The 20954-nt window shown below is 34.6% G+C and overlaps 3 protein-coding genes across 5 annotated transcripts in view; 2 read left to right on the top strand and 1 right to left on the bottom strand.

Moving 5' to 3' along the window:
• Nucleotides 1-1574: 1574 nt before the first annotated feature.
• LOC123873943 (centrosomal protein of 162 kDa-like) lies at nt 1575-16200 on the bottom strand. Of its 2 annotated transcripts, none has more exons than XM_045919050.1 (5): nt 15645-16200; nt 4690-5254; nt 3929-4444; nt 3235-3449; nt 1575-2863 (listed from the first exon to the last, which is right to left on the bottom strand). In XM_045919050.1, the coding sequence occupies exons 1-5, from the start codon at nt 16017-16019 to the stop codon at nt 2651-2653; spliced, it is 1884 nt and encodes a 627-aa protein (XP_045775006.1). In that variant the 5' UTR covers nt 16020-16200; the 3' UTR covers nt 1575-2650. The 2 variants fall into 2 exon arrangements, with proteins under 2 accessions (XP_045775006.1, XP_045775008.1); XM_045919052.1 differs by lacking the exon at nt 15645-16200 and adding an exon at nt 11575-11649.
• On the top strand, nt 6764-15016 carry LOC123873945 (carboxypeptidase B-like). The gene is made up of 9 exons (XM_045919055.1): nt 6764-6887; nt 10616-10882; nt 11013-11204; nt 11887-12020; nt 12145-12305; nt 12948-13082; nt 13556-13652; nt 14081-14227; nt 14681-15016. Exons 1-9 carry the CDS (start codon nt 6791-6793, stop codon nt 14918-14920), a joined length of 1470 nt encoding a protein of 489 aa, XP_045775011.1. The 5' UTR covers nt 6764-6790; the 3' UTR covers nt 14921-15016.
• A 569-nt stretch (nt 16201-16769) lies between the features above and the next one.
• Nucleotides 16770-20954, top strand: part of LOC123873941 (pre-mRNA-processing factor 6) — a 35797-nt gene continuing 31612 nt past the window's right edge. For both annotated transcript variants that reach the window (XR_006797810.1, XM_045919048.1), the window contains exons 1-6: nt 16770-16976; nt 17321-17380; nt 18045-18168; nt 18840-18970; nt 19585-19844; nt 20348-20608. Coding sequence is in view for 1 of the 2 variants with exons in the window: in XM_045919048.1 (XP_045775004.1) it covers nt 16882-16976; nt 17321-17380; nt 18045-18168; nt 18840-18970; nt 19585-19844; nt 20348-20608 (931 nt within the window). In the remaining variant the exon portion in view is untranslated. The remainder of the gene's footprint in view (nt 16977-17320; nt 17381-18044; nt 18169-18839; nt 18971-19584; nt 19845-20347; nt 20609-20954) is intronic.

Here is a 20954-nt window from a genome sequence, read left to right as displayed (position 1 = left end):
TTTTAACTCAAAAAAAAAAAACATTTAACTATCATAATTTTGTATTTAATAATCTACAGAAGACATTAAAATTGGAAAAAGTATTTAGGAGAAATTACTTTGTAGGTACTTACCTAAAAGCACTTAAAGTTTAATTAACTTATTTTTAAGTTAAAACATTTGATCTAAAGGTGTATTATCCAAATTGACTGGCTAGGTCTGGGCGGCTTCGGTCGCGGCTTAATGTCCTATCAGCAAATAGGTACGTGTCGCCAAGAAATTTAAACTAGAACTAACTAAACCTAGAAACTGATAAGGTAGGTAAGTAGGTAGGTATTTACTACGGTTTTACCGTTCAATCAAAAGTGTCATAGCATCATCAAGTTAGCGCGCCTACATCGTAGACTGTAACTAGGAAGGTACCTACCTACTATAAGTATATAATAATCATCTAACATTTTCTGAAATCGCAGTGAAGAGCTATGTAATCTAAACCCTGCCCTGGAAAAATAATAGCTTTTGAGTTTGAGCCAGAGCTTACAAGACATTCAATGCGAACTACCGATTTTAGAGTACTTTCCTAACTCGGCCAAACATATTTAGTCCAAAAAGCTAGCAACAAACTACCTTCCAAGTCACATTAATATTGAATTCCAATGGAAAGTGGCAACATAAATAAAAAGCCATTTTATAGCAAAACCAATCTCTAGGTATATTTATTTTTATAAGGCGTTGAAGGCACCAGTTATTTCACATATCGGTGGGGTTACAATTAGGAATAAATCTCATCAAAATCCATTGACTAGATGTCTTATGTTACATAACTAAGCAGGTACCTATATCTAAAACTAATAAAATAAAAACCTACCCATATTAAGTAGGCAAGAAAGGTAACAAACTAAAGGTACCTATTACATTATTTTATTCATTAAACATTTGTTTTTTTAAATCACAGTTCATTTAACTCAAAGATCGCATATACTTAGTCACCAGTAGGTGCCTAATACGAGTAAATATACAAACCCATATACCTACCACAAAATGCAAAGCTATAATTTAAGTAAACAGTGCATAAACAGTGCAAATATTTGTAAATAAGTACAAATTTATATTACCTGCAGGTAAATTATATCCAATAGGTCTATAAAAATTTGTCAAATAAAAATAATTTACCGATACGTTATTTCCCTAGATGCAATTCGACTAAAATTCCTGATGATTTTTCACCATCATTCAAACTTAATTTAGAAAAAAGATTTCATTTAATTTCAGCACTATTCAATTAGTTTTATTGTATGAAATGCATTTTTGTATAAAAATATAAGTAAGCATGTCAAATTTATATTTATCTAATGCACAACCAGAAGTGATAAATAAGCTTGTACGTATATGAATCGTCAATTTGTTTCACCTTATACTAAAATACCGACACAATCATTAAAATATAATCATTCACAATACACTGAACTTTGAACAAAACCGTAGGTATGCAAAAATAATATTAAGAGAGGTATAGTTCGACAGGTCGACATGGCAATCGGTGTATGAAGCAGGGGGACGCCCCGCACAGCCGCGCTATTCCGTGCCGAGGCGTGGAGGCTGTGCGGGGCGTCCCCACTCCGATTGCCATGTCGACCTGTCGCGTACTATAGGTAGGTATCTATCTACCAAACGATATAATCGAACTGATTTAATTTCATGAATAAATTACGATAAATTGATAGTTCACGGTTCACCTCATTAATCTTCGACTTTATATTAAAGGAATAAGAAAATCCTTATCTAATAGAATAATGCTATAATCTAGTCTTATATAGAAACAAAATAGATCCCACAGAAATATATTTTAGTAACAACATATCGCTTAGGTAAGTACTTGTTGATGAAAACAAGTAAAGGATTGCTGTTGAATCAATTGTATGATGTATCTCTACAATTTTGTGTAGTAGTAAGTACCATAGTAGTAAACTACTCCGCCTGGAGTGAAGACTTCGGTGGGGAGGGGCAACGCACGCACAACAGACGGAAACGTTTAAGTGCGGAAACCAGCCCAGAGAGAGAAGAAGTACCATAGTAGTACCTACCTATCATTTAGAAATATACACAGATACATTCTAGGTATTATAAGCTGTGTTATTATAACACAAAAATCCCAGGATTATCTTGAAATGTCACGGGGCACCCGATAGAAGCGAAGCTTCTTACGAATGTATATTGAAAAAAAAAATGGGACTCTACCTCGCTCACTTTTATGAGATGCCAGCCAATGAGGTCTGTTCAATTCAAACTCGGTATCGTTTATTTCACTTTTTGCAAAGTAGGTCTCTATTCCGTTAAATATAAGCCTCGCTTCAAAAACCTTTTAATACAATTAACTATTCAAACATAGATGTTTATAGAAAGGTCAATTCCATAATAATTGTGTCTACGAAAAGGTGCTTGAATGCGAAACAAATCTGTCTATTGAAATATGATTCAGTCTAAATAATAAAAATGTCAAAATGGCCGCAATGAAAATTTAAAAAAAAACTTAAGTGTTATTTCTTGTACGATGATACGGACGGAACCATTCGTGTGCGAGTGCGACGCGCACTTGACCGTTTTTTTTAAATCTACTCGTATAAGCCCCTATCTATAAACATCGACGGGTTCGAAGGACCAAAAAAAATAATCATTTGATCTTCGAGACAGGATTATCCCCGCCTGCATGTATATCAGCTTTGCACCCCGCCTGGTACTTCAGCAACTTATCATCGGCGGTTCTGACCCTCTCCTGCAGGATTTCCACCGTCCTGTTCAGCAGTTTGATCTCCTCTTGGAGAGGGTAAAGCTGCATGTTCATCTGCATCAATTCCTTCTCATGCGCCAGTTGAAGTGTGTGCAGCTAAAACGCATAGAAGAAAATTTATAGTACCTATAGAACAGCTCTTTCAAACAAAAATTGTGTTTTATGAAGCTGTCAAAATTAGTAGGACACTAGACATCAAGTGGTAGTTAGGTATAGTAAGCAAAACCGAGTTACAGAGCGCAAAAAATTGTTCGGGATGTTTTCTTTTACTACATAGCTGAGGTAGTTGTGTATAAACACGAATAAATAAACCAACACAATACAATAAACTAAAATAAGTAAAATTTGGCCACAAAAATGATTACCAAACTTCAATTAAGTATATCATTATTATTTATTGTAATCCTTAATATTCATGGAAGTGATAAGACCCAGATAATTTCTAATAGAAACATGACGGGACTTACATCTTGTATGCGTTTCTTCTTCAATAGTATCAAATCCTCATTAGTACGTTTTAACGAAGCCAGCAAGCCTATCCTGTCTTCCATGAGCGTTTCCTTTTGCTTTCTTGCCTCGCTCAGTTCCGCCTCCATTTCTGTGTTTAAGCGAGACATGATGTTTTCTGTTGATTTCACTTGCTTGCTGATGGTTTTCTTTTGAGGATTTAAATTGAGTAAAACTGAAACATAGATGGATAATGGATATCTTATTTACTGATTACGTACTTACTAGTTTAGAAAGTAGGTAGGTACCTAAATATGAAATATTTTATAGGTGCCGGCAGTAAATACTGCACATCGAACTTTAGAAAGAGATTTCCGCTTCGTAAAGCGTCGTCTCTGTTACTCATACCTATGTGATCTCAACGATAGAGACAATAAACCGTTGAAACCATCTATCTCTTTCTAAAGTTCGATGTGCATAGTGTACTGTATCATTATCTATTCACACAAAAAAAATTAAGGTCCCAAAGCACTTCAGCTGCGCTGCGCGATGCGACGCGGCAAATAAAGTTTATATGAGTTTGTATGGAGCAAAGCACATTTGAGCGACGCGTAGCGCAGCGCAAATGCTTTTGGGCCATTAATATTATAAACAAGGGCAAATCGAAATAAATTTAAATCAAGCTTTATTGAAACTAAAAATGATCTAATTCACCTTCTTTTTCTTTCTGTAGGTTACGCAAGTTTTTCCTCAGTTCTTCAGTCTCTCTATTAATCTTGGATATGGTGCGTTGTTTCACCGTAAGCTCGGCTTGCAATCCTTTAATAGTGGCCACCAAATAACTGTCTTCCTTTAATTTGTTGAATATTAGTGCAGAGTTTTGCGTCAACCGGCTGACAGCTGACGATGCCCTATCTGATTTATGTAATGTTTGAGTTCCTGTGCTATGAAGATTTTTAGTTGTCGTTTGAACTGCTGCATCTATCAAGTTGAGTTTATTTATTTTACTCTTTAAATTGTTATTGACTTTCCGATCCTCCATAAGCTGTCGTTCTACGTCGATTATATGATTCTCATACTTCTGTTTCATATCGCCAAACTTTTCTTGAAGCGTTACTAATATACTTTGGAAATGGTTTTCTTTATCTTTCAGTTCCTGTTCTAATCGAGCGATGCGTTCTTCTAGTAATTTCTTTTTGTTATCTTCTACAGTTGACGACTTTGAGGCAACTGGGAAGAAATTAAATACGATATTATTAAGTAAAATTTAAGGCTAACCAGTTTTACAATCGTAATACTTAACTACAAGTACTACAGTAAAATGCTGTAAAATGTTGATAAAAATTATAATTCCAAATGATTGCTGTTTGAATGAATACGCTATAAATATTTATGCTTATAAATTAACACCCACACACTAAGTATTTTGTCGTTAATTTACAACTTAAGTCGTGGGTAGTGAAAACCGTACCTACCTATTAACGCCGACACAGAATCAGGATGTTTTCTTTTTAAGATCAGTTCCATTTCTTTGACCTGCCGTTGAAGATCTTGTATGACTACAGCATCCTTATCTCGTTGTATAACTAAATTCTTCCTCTCATTCCTTTCCTTACTTAACTCTGCCATCAGACTAGTTTCATTTTGCTTAACGCTTTTGAATTCTGAATTCCTGTTTTCATATTCTTTTGATAGTCGATTGACGAATTTTTCGCACTCCGTTATTTTTAATTCCGCAACATACTTCTCTTCATTGATCTGATCCAATTTTTTGCGAAGTGTTTTGTTGTCATCTGTTAATTGCACGTTCAATAATTCTAAGCTTTTTACTCTTTCGTTAGTGTCCTTCAACTCTTCTAATATGGATTCATGTTTGCATGTTGTGATTTTTTTCGGTGAATTCGTTACGAATCTAGCTACTTTCGCGGCCTCTTTTTTCTTGGAATCGATGACGCCAGCAGAGAAAGGCCTTAGCTTTGGTTTTCTTCGAACTTCGTTGCTTTCCTTAGCATTTTGTTTTGTATTTCCATTTTGGTTCGTCTACAAAAATACCAAGTATTTATATAAACAAAATACTAAATCATTAAGGAGGTAACACTTTAATGATTGAAGAGACTTTGAATCTCTTGATCTTGATTTGATTGACTTTGATTGAAAGAAGTCTGATGGCGTATTAATAAGTTTATAGATACAAAGAGGTCGACTGTATGTATGCTATCAGGGAAACACTTATCATATAAGTAGCTATAAAGTCGAATAGGAAACGAGCAAAAAAGTGAGTTTACAGTAAACACGATTTGGCGTTATTATAAGATAACTGCAACTTAGAGGCAATGACCGGGCATGGCGCCTCTGCTTACGAGAAGGTTGTCATTCTGGTTCCAAAATAAATATAACTGCCTAAGCAAATCAATGCCTCTACAGATTAATACCTAGTGTATAAGATTTTGTTGCCGCAAATACCTGCCAACTTTGAAACAGAGCTGGGCTAATAAGCTTATTTCCAATTATAAAATCTTGATATACATTGAAAAAGCTAGGCTATGACCTAATGACTCATATAGAATTTACTCGTATAAAAATATTGGAAACCTCCGAATGTCTTAGGTGTACTATAGGTACCTATGTAAAAATGTACCCACTACATAAATGATATTGTATAATTAATTATATTAATCAGCCCTGTGAGTAGGTATGTAGCTACATAGTAAACGCGAACTAACTTTTTTTGTTCCTAAATTGTTAGGCCAGGCACACATTGACGAATTCCTCTTATAGTTCCTCCTCGTAAAATAAAGACGAAATGATAGCTTTTCCAGACCTAATATAGTCGCTAAGGTCGACCTTACACGAGCAGCTCGAGCAGTAATAGTCAGTGACCACAATACACGCACCGCTTGAGCAGTCATTGATCAACAACTTGAAGCTGCCATTGATAACTGCTGCTGACCACTCCGAACAGTCGTAACTGCTCGAGCGGTTCCATCTAGGTATGTATGGAAATAGAAGACTGTAGTTCACTATGCAGTCGCAGCTTGAAGCAGTAAACCCTGACTGCTTAGAGTAACCGATGCTACCAGAGGTACAAAATGAAAAGATAATTATAATATTTAAGAAAAAGATAATTATAATATATAAGATAATTATAATTATAATATTTTTCAGATCTCACACCCCTTATCTTTAAGTCACCGTACCTTTAAAAATTATGTTTTATCTATATTTATATTTAGAATTATTCTCCTATGAGTGAACATTGTTCTTCTGAGAAATAAACTCTTTAAACCTAAACCTTATCTACCTACGCAGAGGCTAATCCGTCTTGAACGATGATTTTGAGAGAATTGAGACTTTTGCCAACACAATTTTGGTGATTTCAAGATGTTTCACTCAGTGTCTTGTTTTCACCTCCCGCTGATATGCCAATGAAAAGTGTACGGGTAAGTAGTTATATTAAAGCATGAGATTTTCTGCGCGCTTTTTCCGTATGTGCGTGCGGCCTATAAAGTTAAGTACGGGCCAAGCGCAAGTGCATAGATGCGGTTTATGTGTAAGTGAGAGCCACCATCAGTAACCATGGGGTCGTGGACGCGGACAGTCGTGCTTTCAGTGGCCGTGCTCACCGCAGCGACACTTTCCTCGCCTCTCATCAATGAACTTGAACCGGGAAAAGGTGTGTTGCTATTCATTATTTATTTCATTGAACCTGTCTGTAAGATTGACTTCAAGTATTGGTGGTTTTCTTCTAGTAGTTTTTCTAGTGCATACGAGCTAATCCAGTTCTGGCTATCTAGGGTTGATGTACCTTAAGTGCATTGCCACTTTGATTATTTCTAAATTCTAATACGCACCTATGGGTATTATTATCCCCATCCCACCCGGCGTCACCATGCGATGGGTAGTCATAATTCACTGCATATTACCCTAAGAAAACTCCTACCATTATGTGATTAATGGAAAGAGGTCACGACCCTCAGCAATGAGGAATACGACGCAAGAGATAGGTATTGTGACTTTATCGCTTTACTTGAATCTTATACGAAAGAGCCATTTCTACCTTTTTAGGGTTCCGTACCCGAAGGGTGCCAAAGGGACTCTATTACTAAGACTCTAAAGACTAAGCTGTCCGTCCGTCTGTCAGCAGGCTGTATCTCGTAAACTGTAGGTAATAGGTAGAGTTGAAATTTTCACGGATAGCGTATCTATTTCTATTGCCGTTATGACAACAAATACTAATAATTACAAATGGCCGCCGTGAAAATAAAAAATGAAATAAAAAATGTTTCTCGTACGTACCACCGGACAATAAACAAGTGAGTAGAGTAAGTAGCTTGAGAAAACTCTCACAAGAGTTCAGATCACTTGCAGTCTGCAGAGTTTTTTCTTTGAATCTTACAAATATTCTCATTGCTAACTATAATTATTTTATACTTTTTAGTTCGTTTTAAAAACGTGGTATGAAAAAAAAATATTTTTTTTATGTTTTAAAATCACTAAGTAAAGCTAATATATAAGCTGAAAAAATTCTTCCAAAAGCATCAAAAATTTTCTGATGCATTAGGTACCTAGTATCAGAAAAATTTTCGTTAGAAAAATAAACAGTAGGTAGAGATTATCCATTATGATAATCTCCACTACTAATTTTTTTAGATTTCTATAGTTAAAAAAGCAATAATTACAGGCATGAAAGCATGTTCCAGATATGAATCCTCGAACTTTTGGAAAAGGGTTAGGTATATGCTCTGACTATTGTAAATACCTAAACCTCAATCTATTGTAAAAAATATTAAATCGATACCGGAAATAAGATGGTAAAAATAGACACAATTCCGGATACATCGTCACCTTCATTATACGTGATCAAAATAAAAGTATCCAACGGAAAATCATCGACTAAATCAAGATCATCAAAGAATTACCTACCTAAGTATATAGGTACTACCATTTGTACTAAATAGACGTAGACTACAAGACGCTTGTAACCGCATTTTTTGTTTGGGTTAGATTTGAAATTCTTGATCAGGGTCGACGGTTATCATGTTCGAACTCAAAAAAAACCTAGGGCACGTAAGTTCTCTTGTCATAATATAGGTACCAATATGATTTGTATCTTCCATCACTAGGTCCTCTTGACAGATCCTTCACCATAATTGCCCACATACCTATAGGTTAGGTACTAATGGAAAGCGTCATTAAGGTTTTACTTTTATCACTTCTAACTTCTGATGCATTAAAGAGTCCATCCATACCATACCGTTTAAAGTCTTTGAACTTTTTAACCGACTTCAAAAAAGGGAGGAGGTTCTCAATTTGACGGTGTGTTTTTGATGTGTCTTACGAGCTTAACACGATAACAGCCGTTGGTATATAAAGTACTCGTACTAAATTGTCTCAATAGATTTAATTATCCCAAAGTTTTTTAAATCAGCTAAAGATTCATCGTTAATGTCTTAAAACCAAATTCTCATGCTGTCTAGGTTTAAAATCCTGTACAGTATTTTTATTTTCCTAAAAAACTAACTTACGTAAGTACCAACATTAAATCAAACAGCTTTCTTTACAAAACAAACTATACTTTCATGCGCACCGTCAGACATAGCGGCATTTGATAATATCAGCTGCCTATAGGTAACTGGAATTTTTTCTAAACTATTATTTCTATTAATAATTTGTACCTACCTATATATTATGGAAATAGACATAAAAATATCTATTAACATATACCTGAATTCCAAACAATATGTGGGCCAAATTACTTTTGCAGAACTTTTTTTTGAGACATTAAATTTTAATGGCATCCGTTATACCTACATCGTCAAGTAAGAGCTTAAATTCTTGATCCAGATAAGTCTAAGTCACGTTTATGCTATTATTCTTTTCAAATACTAGCGCGCTCTCCGGCGCTGTCCATATAGCTAAACGCAGTTTGGCTCTCATAAGCTATATACGGACTCAAAGATTTCCATACAAATATTGGTTCTTGCTCCGGTGTCACTTTGAAACTACCCATTTTTGCGGAAATCTGATAACCACAACAGATATTTGTTTCTAGACTACAAAATTTCCTTGAGTTTGATTGATTAATATTAGAACGAGAACCAAACTACGTTTGTATGAAAAACAGTGGAGGGCACGTTACGGTTCCTTCTCTTAATTAATAGATTCTGTACGTGTTCGAATATCATTATATTCTTTACGTATTTTCCTTATCACTGATTTTCCTGTATTTTAGTTTCGATATAGTACGGGAACTCTCGGTTTGATTCTGAATCGACGATATGTTGGGTGACGTGAAATCAAAGAAAAACAGGCGTTTCATAGGCTACCTAGCTTCAAATGTAGGTAACATTTGACGCCTGCCAGTGACATCGAAACATCAACGTTTTGATACAAATCACCTAACTGTAAACCGTTAACGAGACCGTTCGTTATATTAATAAGATTAGGGCAAGCTCTACCAGCAAATGAAACTAAGTCTCGGCCAGAGAAAGCCATTTAACGTGTCACGCAACTCACGCGACAAACTTGCACCGCATTTTAAGTTAGGTACGTGTTAGGTACCAGTCTATTATCAATGCGTTAAGTGTTCACACTTCACTTTGATAGCCGCTCGTTAACAATACTCCTCACCCAGTATGACTAAAGCAATAAATCAACCAAGAAATAAGGCTACGTTTGGAGAAATAAATTAACATAATAATTTGTCACAAAAACTTTCAATTGTGTTCGAATTTTAATTCACGTTTAGGTACAAATTCCATTTAGGTCCATTTATTATGACTATTGCGTTCTTGTTTATTTACATAAACTTTCATAAATCGACTAGAGAATCTGGATATAGGAATTCTTAGTATTTCCCAAATAAACAGGTTTTTAAATTTATACGAGTAGGTATAAGTACATACATACCTTTACTATTTAAAAACATTACTCATCTAAGATAATTTAGCTAAACACAAAAGCGATTAGATACTATCGCTTCCATATTATTTTTCGCATCCTCATCTGCATTAAACATAAAAGGATATCCATGGTCCGATTCCCCTCTACAACTATAATGGAAAACCACAATAAAATAATTGCAAACGCGTAATTACTCACGTTTACGCGAAGGTTAGGTACACCTAGTATGTCCTACAAATTGGGTTAAATTATAATTTACCACCAAACTTAGTATTTTTTTGTGGCCAAGAATCAGTATATCTTTATCGATGAACTGTCTTTGAACTGTATATTATGCAGATATGTTATGCCAGCGTCAGATTTATCTTAACTGTTTTGTAAATAAATTAGGATATTTTTATCTCACATCAACATAATTTATGTATTGCATTTTGTCAAGTTAGTATATAAAGAATTAACTTCGTTGTACAGCGACCCAATTTTTTTTTTGACTTTCAGATTGGCCTCCACGCGGATCAGTACAGCAACCAGAAAACCAGACAGAGGCTGCGATTATTCCAACCGAAGCTTATACGTCCACAAGCGAATTTGTAGAAGAAGCTCCTTCTGAAGTTAAAGACGACGAGGAAGAAGAAATTACTATCCTTGCCCGAACCGCTGAAAAAAGCAATTCTAAAGTAGACTACTCTGGGGCACAGTTATGGAAAGTTTCTACAGAAAGAAACGGCGTACGTGTGATTTTAGGAAGACTGCGACGCAGAAATCGTAAGTACTCATAAGCTCATGAAAACAAATTTTTGATAAATGCCCAATTCTCAAAACATTTTCACACAAACTCAGTACAATTACTGCTTATAAATCTACGAAAATGTTAACTTTTTATTAAATTTTACAGTTATATCAACGTGGGCTGGAAATCAGACGTATATCGACGTACTGGTCAAGCCAAATGCTGTGGCGAACGTTACAAGAATTTTTGCACGAGAAAATATTTCCTACGAGGTTATTATTGATGACTTACAAAGAAGGATTAATGAAGAGAATCCACCGTTAGACGAGAATGAAGTAGAACTACAGGACAGACGAGGTTTGTTATATCCGTTTGAACATAATGAATCCCGCTTGTGAAATGAACCCGAAATCAATGTTCCAAGGGTCGATGTAATTTTGTTACAGCAAGAGCTTACAATTTTTGGCGTTACAGGGCCTTCCGTCGCCGATTAGGTTTGGCCTACATGGGCTACAAATCCCTCAAACTACCCATGGAGTATTGGCCAAATGCAAATTGGGGTTTGTTGCTGAATAGGCTTCAAAGATTCGCCTTTGTGTCTAAACCCTTGGTTGTGTTGATTAATCGATGTTTGTTGGTAATAGGATTGCAGCATGTTTGTTTTGATTCAAAAATTACGTTCAATCGTGACTAACAGTCGGGATATAGTTTTAATATTTAAACGTACTTCTAGGTTTATTTCAGGTTTCACATAAGAAAGTTTAATCACACCCATTCACTCTGCACGCACATGATTGGATTTGTCCAACTTGATTTTTTTTATTTTATTTTTTTTATTAGAATTGTGTTAATTACCTAATATAAAACTTAATATATATATAATAATACGAACTGATAAAAAGGATAATCAAGTATGTGTTCACTTTGTTTTTACTTTTAAAAGCATTCACTGGTCAAGTCAATGTCGGAGCAGAAAATAAAGTATATACCTATACTATAATAATATATGAAGTTATTCATTGTTTTTTTTTTTGTGCAGGTCATCGTATGACGTGGAAACAGTACCACAGATTAGAAGACATTCATGGATTTATGGATTATCTAGCGAAAACATATCCGAAAATCGTCAGCGTCAATAGTATTGGAAAATCATTCGAAGGACGGGATCTCAAGGTTCGTAAACCTAATCGTAAACGTAGTAATTCAAATCACTTGGTAAATTGTCAGCCATTATCCGTAGTTAGCCATTATGGTCATTACTATGGTCAACGTGATTTGTAAATTATCATCGTTTCAGGTGCTACGTATTTCCAATGGCGCACCAGATAACAAAGCAATACTTATTGATGGAGGAATACACGCGCGTGAATGGATCAGTCCAGCAACGGTGACTTACTTCATCAACCAAATCGCTGAGAACTTCGATGAAGAGTCTGATGACATTAAGAACATTGACTGGTTAGTGATAACTAATAGCCCACATTATAATGTCGAAATTGATCTCGAAGATATAAATGTAGTTGACCGATTTAAATTGTACCTACTGAGATGAAGTCCCACTTTTTACGTCAGTAGGTACATATCTGTCTATTTGTCTAACTACTTTTTACTTTTTAACATTAGTTTAATTCATTTCACCTGACCCGTATCTGCCTTAACAGTAAATAGTAATTAATATCAGTCAATTATTATTGGCCACAAAAACATTAAACAATAAGCTGATATATAAAAAAAAAATTTTAGGTAGTTTTTACGTAAGTTCTAGAGGAACCTCTAGGCGTAGGCATCAAGTATTTACTATCGTGCTCGTGCAATCTGACTTATAATAAAATAATATTATTAACTATTCAAACCATGCTGTAGTTAGTTACTTGTAGTTAGTTGCCTCTATATTCTTGTTACTTAACGTGAACAATATTTTATTGTTATTAGGTTTTGAATAATTTCCACTTCAAAGTAATTAACCTGTAGTATACTCATGATTATGTAGGACTTGATAAATCGTTATCGTTTGTCATCGTTTGGTCAGCTCCTATTTACATACATGGTTTGCCAGATTTTAGAATCCTTTGCATTCTAAATTATTTAGTCTATTATCAGGTACTTCCTGCCAGTAGCCAATCCTGACGGGTATGAATACACACATGTAGTGGATCGCTTATGGCGTAAGAACAGGAAACCAACCTACATTGCAGGCAGATCTTGCATTGGTGCGGATCTCAACAGGAACTTTGGGTAAGAGTAACTTTGGGTAACATATTAAGTGCTGTACCCATTTAAATCCGTTCAGTAGTTTAGTCGCGTGATGTGGACACAGACAGACAGACAAAAATTCTAAAAAAAACCGTATTTTTTGCAACATTTTGCTCGATAAATCAAAAATGATTATGCATAAAAAGAAATTAAAATCTCTTTTAGAATGTAGGTACAGGTGAAGCCCTTTAATATGATACCCCACTTGGTATAGTTATCTTACTTTGAAAATTTAAACCATTTTTTTAATGACGTAACCACAAATTCACGGTTTTCGGATTTATTCCTTTACTTCTACTATAAGACCTACCTACCTGCCAAATTTCATGATTCTAGGTCAACGGGAAGTACCCTATAGGTTTTCTTGACACGACGGACGGACGGACGGACATTTTCCTTTTTACAAAGCCTTTTCATTTCTTGGTACCTGAATAATTATTATTATATGTTTGCAGTTACCGATGGGGTGGTAAAGGAGCATCTAACAATCCCTGCAGCGAAATTTATCGAGGTGCCAGAGCTTTCTCAGAACCCGAATCCCGCGCAATGTCCGTAAGTCAAACGAATCACAAAATTAACTAAAATTAAGATACTTATTACTTATACTTATATCTTTGATAAACATCAACTGTTACATGAAGACATCAACGTTTTTTAAGTTACGGAATTCATTACCACCACTATATTATCGTAGTTTTACAATTTCGACCATGAAAAGGATTACAATTATTGTACCTTCTTTGAATAAATGATTTTGACTTTGACTTTGACTTTGAACATGTATTTCACATGTTATTTTTAATTAACTAATAATTGTATTCTCATTATTGAATTAAGTAGGTACCTATCGTATTCGTTATTTTAATTTTATTCATGCACAATATTATATTGATATTTGCGGAATTATTGAGGACTAAACTATACAGTTGAAATGTATTTAGAAAAAAAATCACAACTTATGTACATTTTGACATTCACAGGAATTCATCAAGAATAGTGCAACTCCCTTCTCAGCCTATATAACATATCACAGCTATGGACAGTACCTACTTTATCCATGGGGTTATGACAATGCAGTAACTCCAGATCATAAGGACTTGGATGTAGTTGGCAAAAGAATAGCAGAAGTAAGTGCATATGATTAATAATCCTACATGGTGATTGGTAGACTATCAGAAAAAATATTATGTAGGTATGCCCTTTCATTAACATAGTGATAACGGACAACAACTAGTGTGCTATACATGGCAACCAAGGTACTGTTATAAAACGATGAATACAAATCGCTGAAGGACACAGCCAATTTCAAGAGGATTATAATCATTGTCTTGAGTTTTTTTAAAGACTAATAAAATCAAATATTTGGTTTTCATTCCCATGTATTAGTATTTTTTACCTGACTATGAAAGGGACCTACCCTTTCATAGTCAGGTAAAAATACTTAAAAATAACTTATAGCATGTGGTCCTTCACATGTAACTGTCAACATTTATAGAGATTGTGAGGGTGCAAATAGGGTGCCACCATACTGAGCTGCGGTTTTACAACGATTAAGTACTAAACATTATTACTTATTTCAGGCTATTGCAAACACAGGAGGATCGAAATACTCAGTTGGTTCATCTAGTGGACTTTTATACCCTGCTGCAGGTGGTTCGGATGACTGGGCCAAAGCACAAGGAATCAAATATACATATACAATTGAACTGAGTGACACTGGACGTTATGGATTTGTATTACCCACTTCTTATATTGAACCAGTTGCCAGAGAGTCATTTTCTGGTTTAAGAGTACTTGCTAAACACGTAAATGACCTCTAAAGGCCAGCGCAAATAAACAAAGTGGAGTCGAGTTTTTTGATAACTACCTAAATTCAGCTTTATGTACTTCTACATACTGTTGAAATCAGTATGCTGAAAACAAAGCATGAAGGATATGTTTATGCCAGGTTATGCAGTGTGTCGCCCCTGCTAAGCCTAAGTAAATAAAGCTAAATTATGATTTAAGAAAGACTGCACCTTGACTTTGCTGATGTGTCTTACGCCTTTTTAGATGTAAATCTTTTTATAAGCTATTTATTTATGCCTATTTTGTGATATCAAGATTGATGCAAATGTTAAAAGTGTTTTACTTATATTTAAATTATTAAAAATTAAATTAAATACTTTGTTGTATACACAATGCAGTTTTTTTTAATACTTAAGTAAGTAAAAAGAAGTTACTTACCCATTCATTTTCTGATTTGCACAGTAAGTAAATCACAGCATGCATTGGTATGCAGGTAAATATTAGGATAATAATTAAAGTCCTATTATGCTAATAATAATGATCATCATCAACTTATCGCCGGCTCACTACTGAGTACATGTCTCCTCTCAGAATGTGAAGAGTTCGATCATAATGCCAAATGCTGACCAAGTGTGAATTGGTAGACTTCACGACCTTTGGCAACAATACTTAAACTATACATATAGGTGATGTAGGTGTAACTCTTCCACAAGCAATATTTTTTTAGAATAACCATAGTAAAAAATATTACCTTACCTTACTGGGAGTTTTGTGTTCACTATGAACATTTTCAGTCGGCTTAGTTACTTTTATTTGTGGTACATTTCCTTTATCCATATAAGAGCGAAGGCCATTGACGGCAGCTGCTACAGGGCTACTTTTCAATAAATTTTCAGTTTCTAAAGCGATATTTTCCGCCCTTTTCAAAATCAACTCTACATCATCATTATCTTCATCAATTTCGTGTCCTAAGTTCTTAGCATCAGAGAGTTTCTTGATTTCGTTAAATATCATTTTTATTTCTTCGTCATTATCTTTAAATGCCTCACACGTCTTCTCATGTAACAAAAACTCTTTCGTGCTGTTATCATTCGAAACAATTTCAAGATTACTCGCCACCGACTGAGCCATTATCAAACTGGGTTATGTAGGTGAAATACAATTTTGTATCCACTAACTTTTTGAGGCCAATCGACCGTAACCTTTAAAATAAATCTTTTTAAATATTAATTTATCAATTCCCTTTTGTTTCCATTTTCCAATCAAATCACAACAGACAACTGTCCGTTGCTAGGCAACCATTTTCATCACAGATCAAAGACTGTGATGAAAATGTCGACTTATTATACTGTCACATTTATTTTATTTTACTTCAACAAAAAGATAACAATATTGGTTTCTCCGTGGCTCTTGTTTGTAAGCGCTTGACAGCTTGTCTGAGCACTGCACTATTTTGGACTATTCGACTAGGCTCTAAAAATCAGAACCCAGACGCAAAGAACCAATAATAAAAAGTGCAGAATTCTATATGATAAGATGAAAGCATAGAGATAGAGATAGTATATAAACTTCATCCAAGGATGAAAGCTATGGGGGGGGGACTTCGTCTGTGATGGCGTTTGCTGGCGCGCGTGCTGTGCTTGTTTGGAGTGTTTTTTTTTGTTAAGAGTGGCTGGTGTTTGTGTTAGTTGGTGTTTTTTGGTGGTGGAACTGACTGGGAAGCGCTCTAAAGGGGCGCCGCGCGTATGTCGGCGGGCGCCGGCGCAGACGGAGTCCATACTTGTATAAATTCAATAACTTGAAAATATCACAAACTTGACATTGGCTAATCAGAGTAAAGCCAGATTTAAAGAAAAAAAAAAAAACTATTGTCAATTTTCATTTGATTGTCATTTAATTGTCAAACAATGAGCAGAGCTTTTATTTTGGTTGGAAAATAAACAATTTATAAGATAGCATAGTATTACAAAAATACATAGCACGAAATATAGTCATGTCGGTGCCACCGCAAGCATTTGTCAATAAAAACAAGAAGCACTTCCTTGGAATTCCAGCACCACTAGGTTATGTTGCTGGTGTTGGAAGAGGGTATGTTCATTCATCTTTATTATTAATATAAAATTCTAATCTAATAGCTCATCTTGTTTATATGTGGCGTGCATTATGCAACAACTATTGGTACGATTAGTTTCTATCCCAGTTTGAAAGTAATGAGGCAGACCAAAGAGAAACTTACACTGTCCCAAGTTGGATTAAAATTGTTGCTCTCTAACCTGATTCCTTAGCCTTATCTTGCTTTGGTAGATGATCTTCTGTTTATAGCTATAAACAGGCTAATTAATCCTAATAACAAATACTAAATCATATTTATCTACATCTTGTACTACTCTTGTATTATAGTAATAATAATCAATTGCTTTTTACAATTTCAGAGCCACTGGATTCACTACCCGATCTGATATTGGTCCAGCCAGAGATGCAAATGATGTATCGTAAGTATAAACCACTATCTTATGCCTGCGACTTTGTCCATGTGGACTAAACAAATTTCAAACCCTTATTTTACTTAGGGGTAGAATTTTCAAGAATCCTTTCTTAGCCACATCATACTTCATTCATATGTCTACATTATAATAGCTATCTGCCTGCCAAATTTCAGCCCGATCCATCCAGTACTTTGAGTTGTGGGTTGATAGGTCAGTCAGTCAACCAATCAGTCAATTTTTCCTTTTTGTATATGTATTTAGATAAATAATGATAGAGTAGTTAGGTGTTGTCCTTACTATACAAAAATTCTTGATATGTAACGAACTTTTGTAATGAAACTAGAATATAAAGAAGGAAGACACAAAAATTGAACCTTAAAACTTTGCATTAAGGAACTAAAAGCTGGTAAAAACTTGTAGTTGGATATTAAAAATGCATTTTGATAAGGTTCAAATTTGAATGAAAGTGGTAAGTATGCTATTGGTCATTAAATGATTAAAAGCTTTGGTACGAATTGCTCTAATACATAGAATTTAAAGTGATATTGTGTAGTGATGATTGTAAAATTCTATTGTTAATATTCAAAAAGTACCTAGTTTGAAAAGTTAATATAATTTTAGTTAGTTAGTTAGAATAATTATGTAAATGTTAAAATGTTTGTTTTTATAGTGATGACCGTCATGCACCACCTGCAGCTAAACGCAAAAAGAATGAAGAGGAAGATGATGATGAAGACTTGAATGACTCCAATTATGATGAATTTTCAGGCTACAGTGGCTCATTATTTTCCAAGGTTTTTATTTAAATTATCCATAGTAATATTATAAATACAAATTTGTCTGTCCGTATGCTATGTTTTCACGGCCCATCCGTTTAAGCGATTTTGACAAAATTTGGTACAGAGATAGCGTGTTCTTTTCTATTGTTATTTTCTATTTTTTTTCTGTAATTTATATTCTATTCTTGCATCCCAGGGCCAGAGGCTACTTTTTATTCAGGAAAATCAAAGAATTCTTATGGGTTCATTTAAAAAACCAATATCCATGAGGACTAAGTCACGCGCATCATCTAGTTATCCTATAATAATTAAGCTTATTCAGTAATAAAACCTAAAGTGAGAAAAACCTTTTTTTTTTATTTAAAAACAAGCATATATTAGAAGACTTGAGTATATTATTAATTTTTTTATATAAATAATACTTGTAGTTAAAAAAACCTGGTTCTTATTCTGTTTTGTCAGCACATATTTCATCAGTGGATTGCCTGGAAGAGATCACTATAGTGATAAGGCCGCCCTTTGCTAATCTTTCCTGTACTTTACTTTGTGTCATAGTTTATAAGCAATAAAGTATTTAAATAAAAATAAATAAATAAGTACTTGTACTGCCACATACAAGGTCTAAGGAAATACTTAAATCATGAATTCAAATGAGTATAAATAATAACAAACTTCTTCTTCATTAGGATCCATATGACAAAGATGATGCTGAAGCAGATGCTATTTATGAGTCAATTGATAAGAGAATGGATGAAAAGAGGAAGGAATATAGAGAAAAACGCCTCAAAGAAGACTTGGAGAGATATCGTCAGGAGAGGTATAATTAATTGATGTTTATGTTTACTTCAAACTTTGCAGAGATTTTTTGCACAAACAATCTTATTTTGTGATATTGAAGAAGCAGGCAGATTTTATTTTCAATGAAGGCATAAATTACTGTACATTATGATTTGAAATTGTCTGCCTCTTTAGCATGAAGGTTATTACAACCACATAGTATTGTGATTCACTTAGTATGGTATTCCTGCTGCAATGGTGCATCATACCCAATAGTCAGATAGCGTCAGCTAATCAGTAGTAATTGCGATATTCATAGATTATTCATTCATCAAAAGCGATATTCATAGAATGCAAACACACTGGGCTCACATTGTCACGTGACCCGTGAAACATAACAAATGGTGACGCGATTCTAATTAGATGACAACATTTGTGCGAGAAAGAGTTTACGTGATAGAAAGGGAGGTGATTGTTAAATTTTAGGCTGCAGTGCTGTGCAAGCTGAAATGCACATGGCATCATAACAAGAGCTGCTATTTATTTAAAAGTCTTTGTGGACTGCACCTTCTTTACCTGGAAGCTACTCGTACTATTAAGAATTCTGTGTTACAATTTGCCTCTTTGTCAAATTTATCAACCTATGTATTTTAGGCCAAAAATACAACAGCAGTTCTCAGATTTAAAGCGTGAACTTAAAATGGTATCTGAAGACGAATGGGCTGCAATACCCGAAGTCGGTGACGCTCGAAACAGGAAGCAGCGTAACCCTAGAGCAGAGAAATTCACTCCGTTGCCTGACAGTGTGCTGTCGAGGAATCTAGGCGGAGAGTCCACATCTACTATTGACCCTAGCTCTGGCCTAGCTTCTATGATGCCTGGGGTTATGACACCTGGGATGCTTACTCCATCAGGTATAGTTTGTTGAAGTATTTAATTTTAGTTATTTAATATGACTTCAAAATAAATAATGATAAATATTTTAGGGGTTACATTTATATGTGAATTTACAATGTACTTGCACATATCCTATTTTATGTTGTCTTTTATTTCCACCCTAGCCAAAGATTGTCTGGAAGAGATTACTAATATCAATAAGACCACCTTTGCATGTTACCTATATTTGTGTTATATTGCATTATTTTGATCCTCATCTTGATTCATTCTTAAATTCGAAAAAAGATATGTTTTTTGTTAATATTTTTAAACTTTAGCACATCATTTTCGCTTTTAATGATATCAAAATAAATAAGAAACTTGTTTGGAAGCTTCTATAATGTTCAGGGCGCAAGATAATCATGAAAAACTTCATTTTATTTCTGATACCTTTCGGCCGCAAAATCGATTAAAAGTCAAAATGCTGAACCTTATACAACAATGTCCTACTGTATCCGTACATCTAATACTTAAATTGCAGGTGATCTGGATTTAAGAAAAATTGGTCAAGCAAGGAATACCCTTATGACTGTCAAACTGTCCCAAGTATCTGACTCTGTGACAGGTCAAACAGTAGTAGATCCAAAGGGTTATCTGACCGACTTGCAGTCAATGATCCCCACATATGGAGGTGACATCAATGATATAAAGAAGGCAAGGCTGCTTCTTAAATCAGTGAGGGAAACCAATCCTAACCATCCACCTGCTTGGATTGCTAGCGCCAGGCTGGAAGAAGTGACTGGTAAGTAGTGATATTTGTACTGCTTGATTTGTACTTAGTTAATCCTCAAAGTGATACTGCGTTTAGTTGCTAATTCATACTTATATTCGAAAGTATCCATGCAAAAGTGTGTCTATCCGTTTATCTGTTAGCTTTCCACGGCCCAACAACCATATAATGCTCATATATGCATGATGAGATGCTCATATTTCAACAACGGATTTTGTTGAAATATGAGCATCTCTCCCAGTTTTCCCTTATAACTAAGCTTAGTCATCATGAAGATAGGTACTTGTAATTTGTAAAGTTGTAAGTATTAAATACTTATTAAAAAAAAATATGACAGAATTTCTAAAGTTAATTCTCA

Source organism: Maniola jurtina, chromosome 17 (genome assembly GCF_905333055.1).
Source record: "Maniola jurtina chromosome 17, ilManJurt1.1, whole genome shotgun sequence".
In the NCBI taxonomy this organism is placed as follows: domain Eukaryota; kingdom Metazoa; phylum Arthropoda; class Insecta; order Lepidoptera; family Nymphalidae; genus Maniola; species Maniola jurtina.
This window is presented reverse-complemented; position numbering and strand designations above follow the sequence as displayed.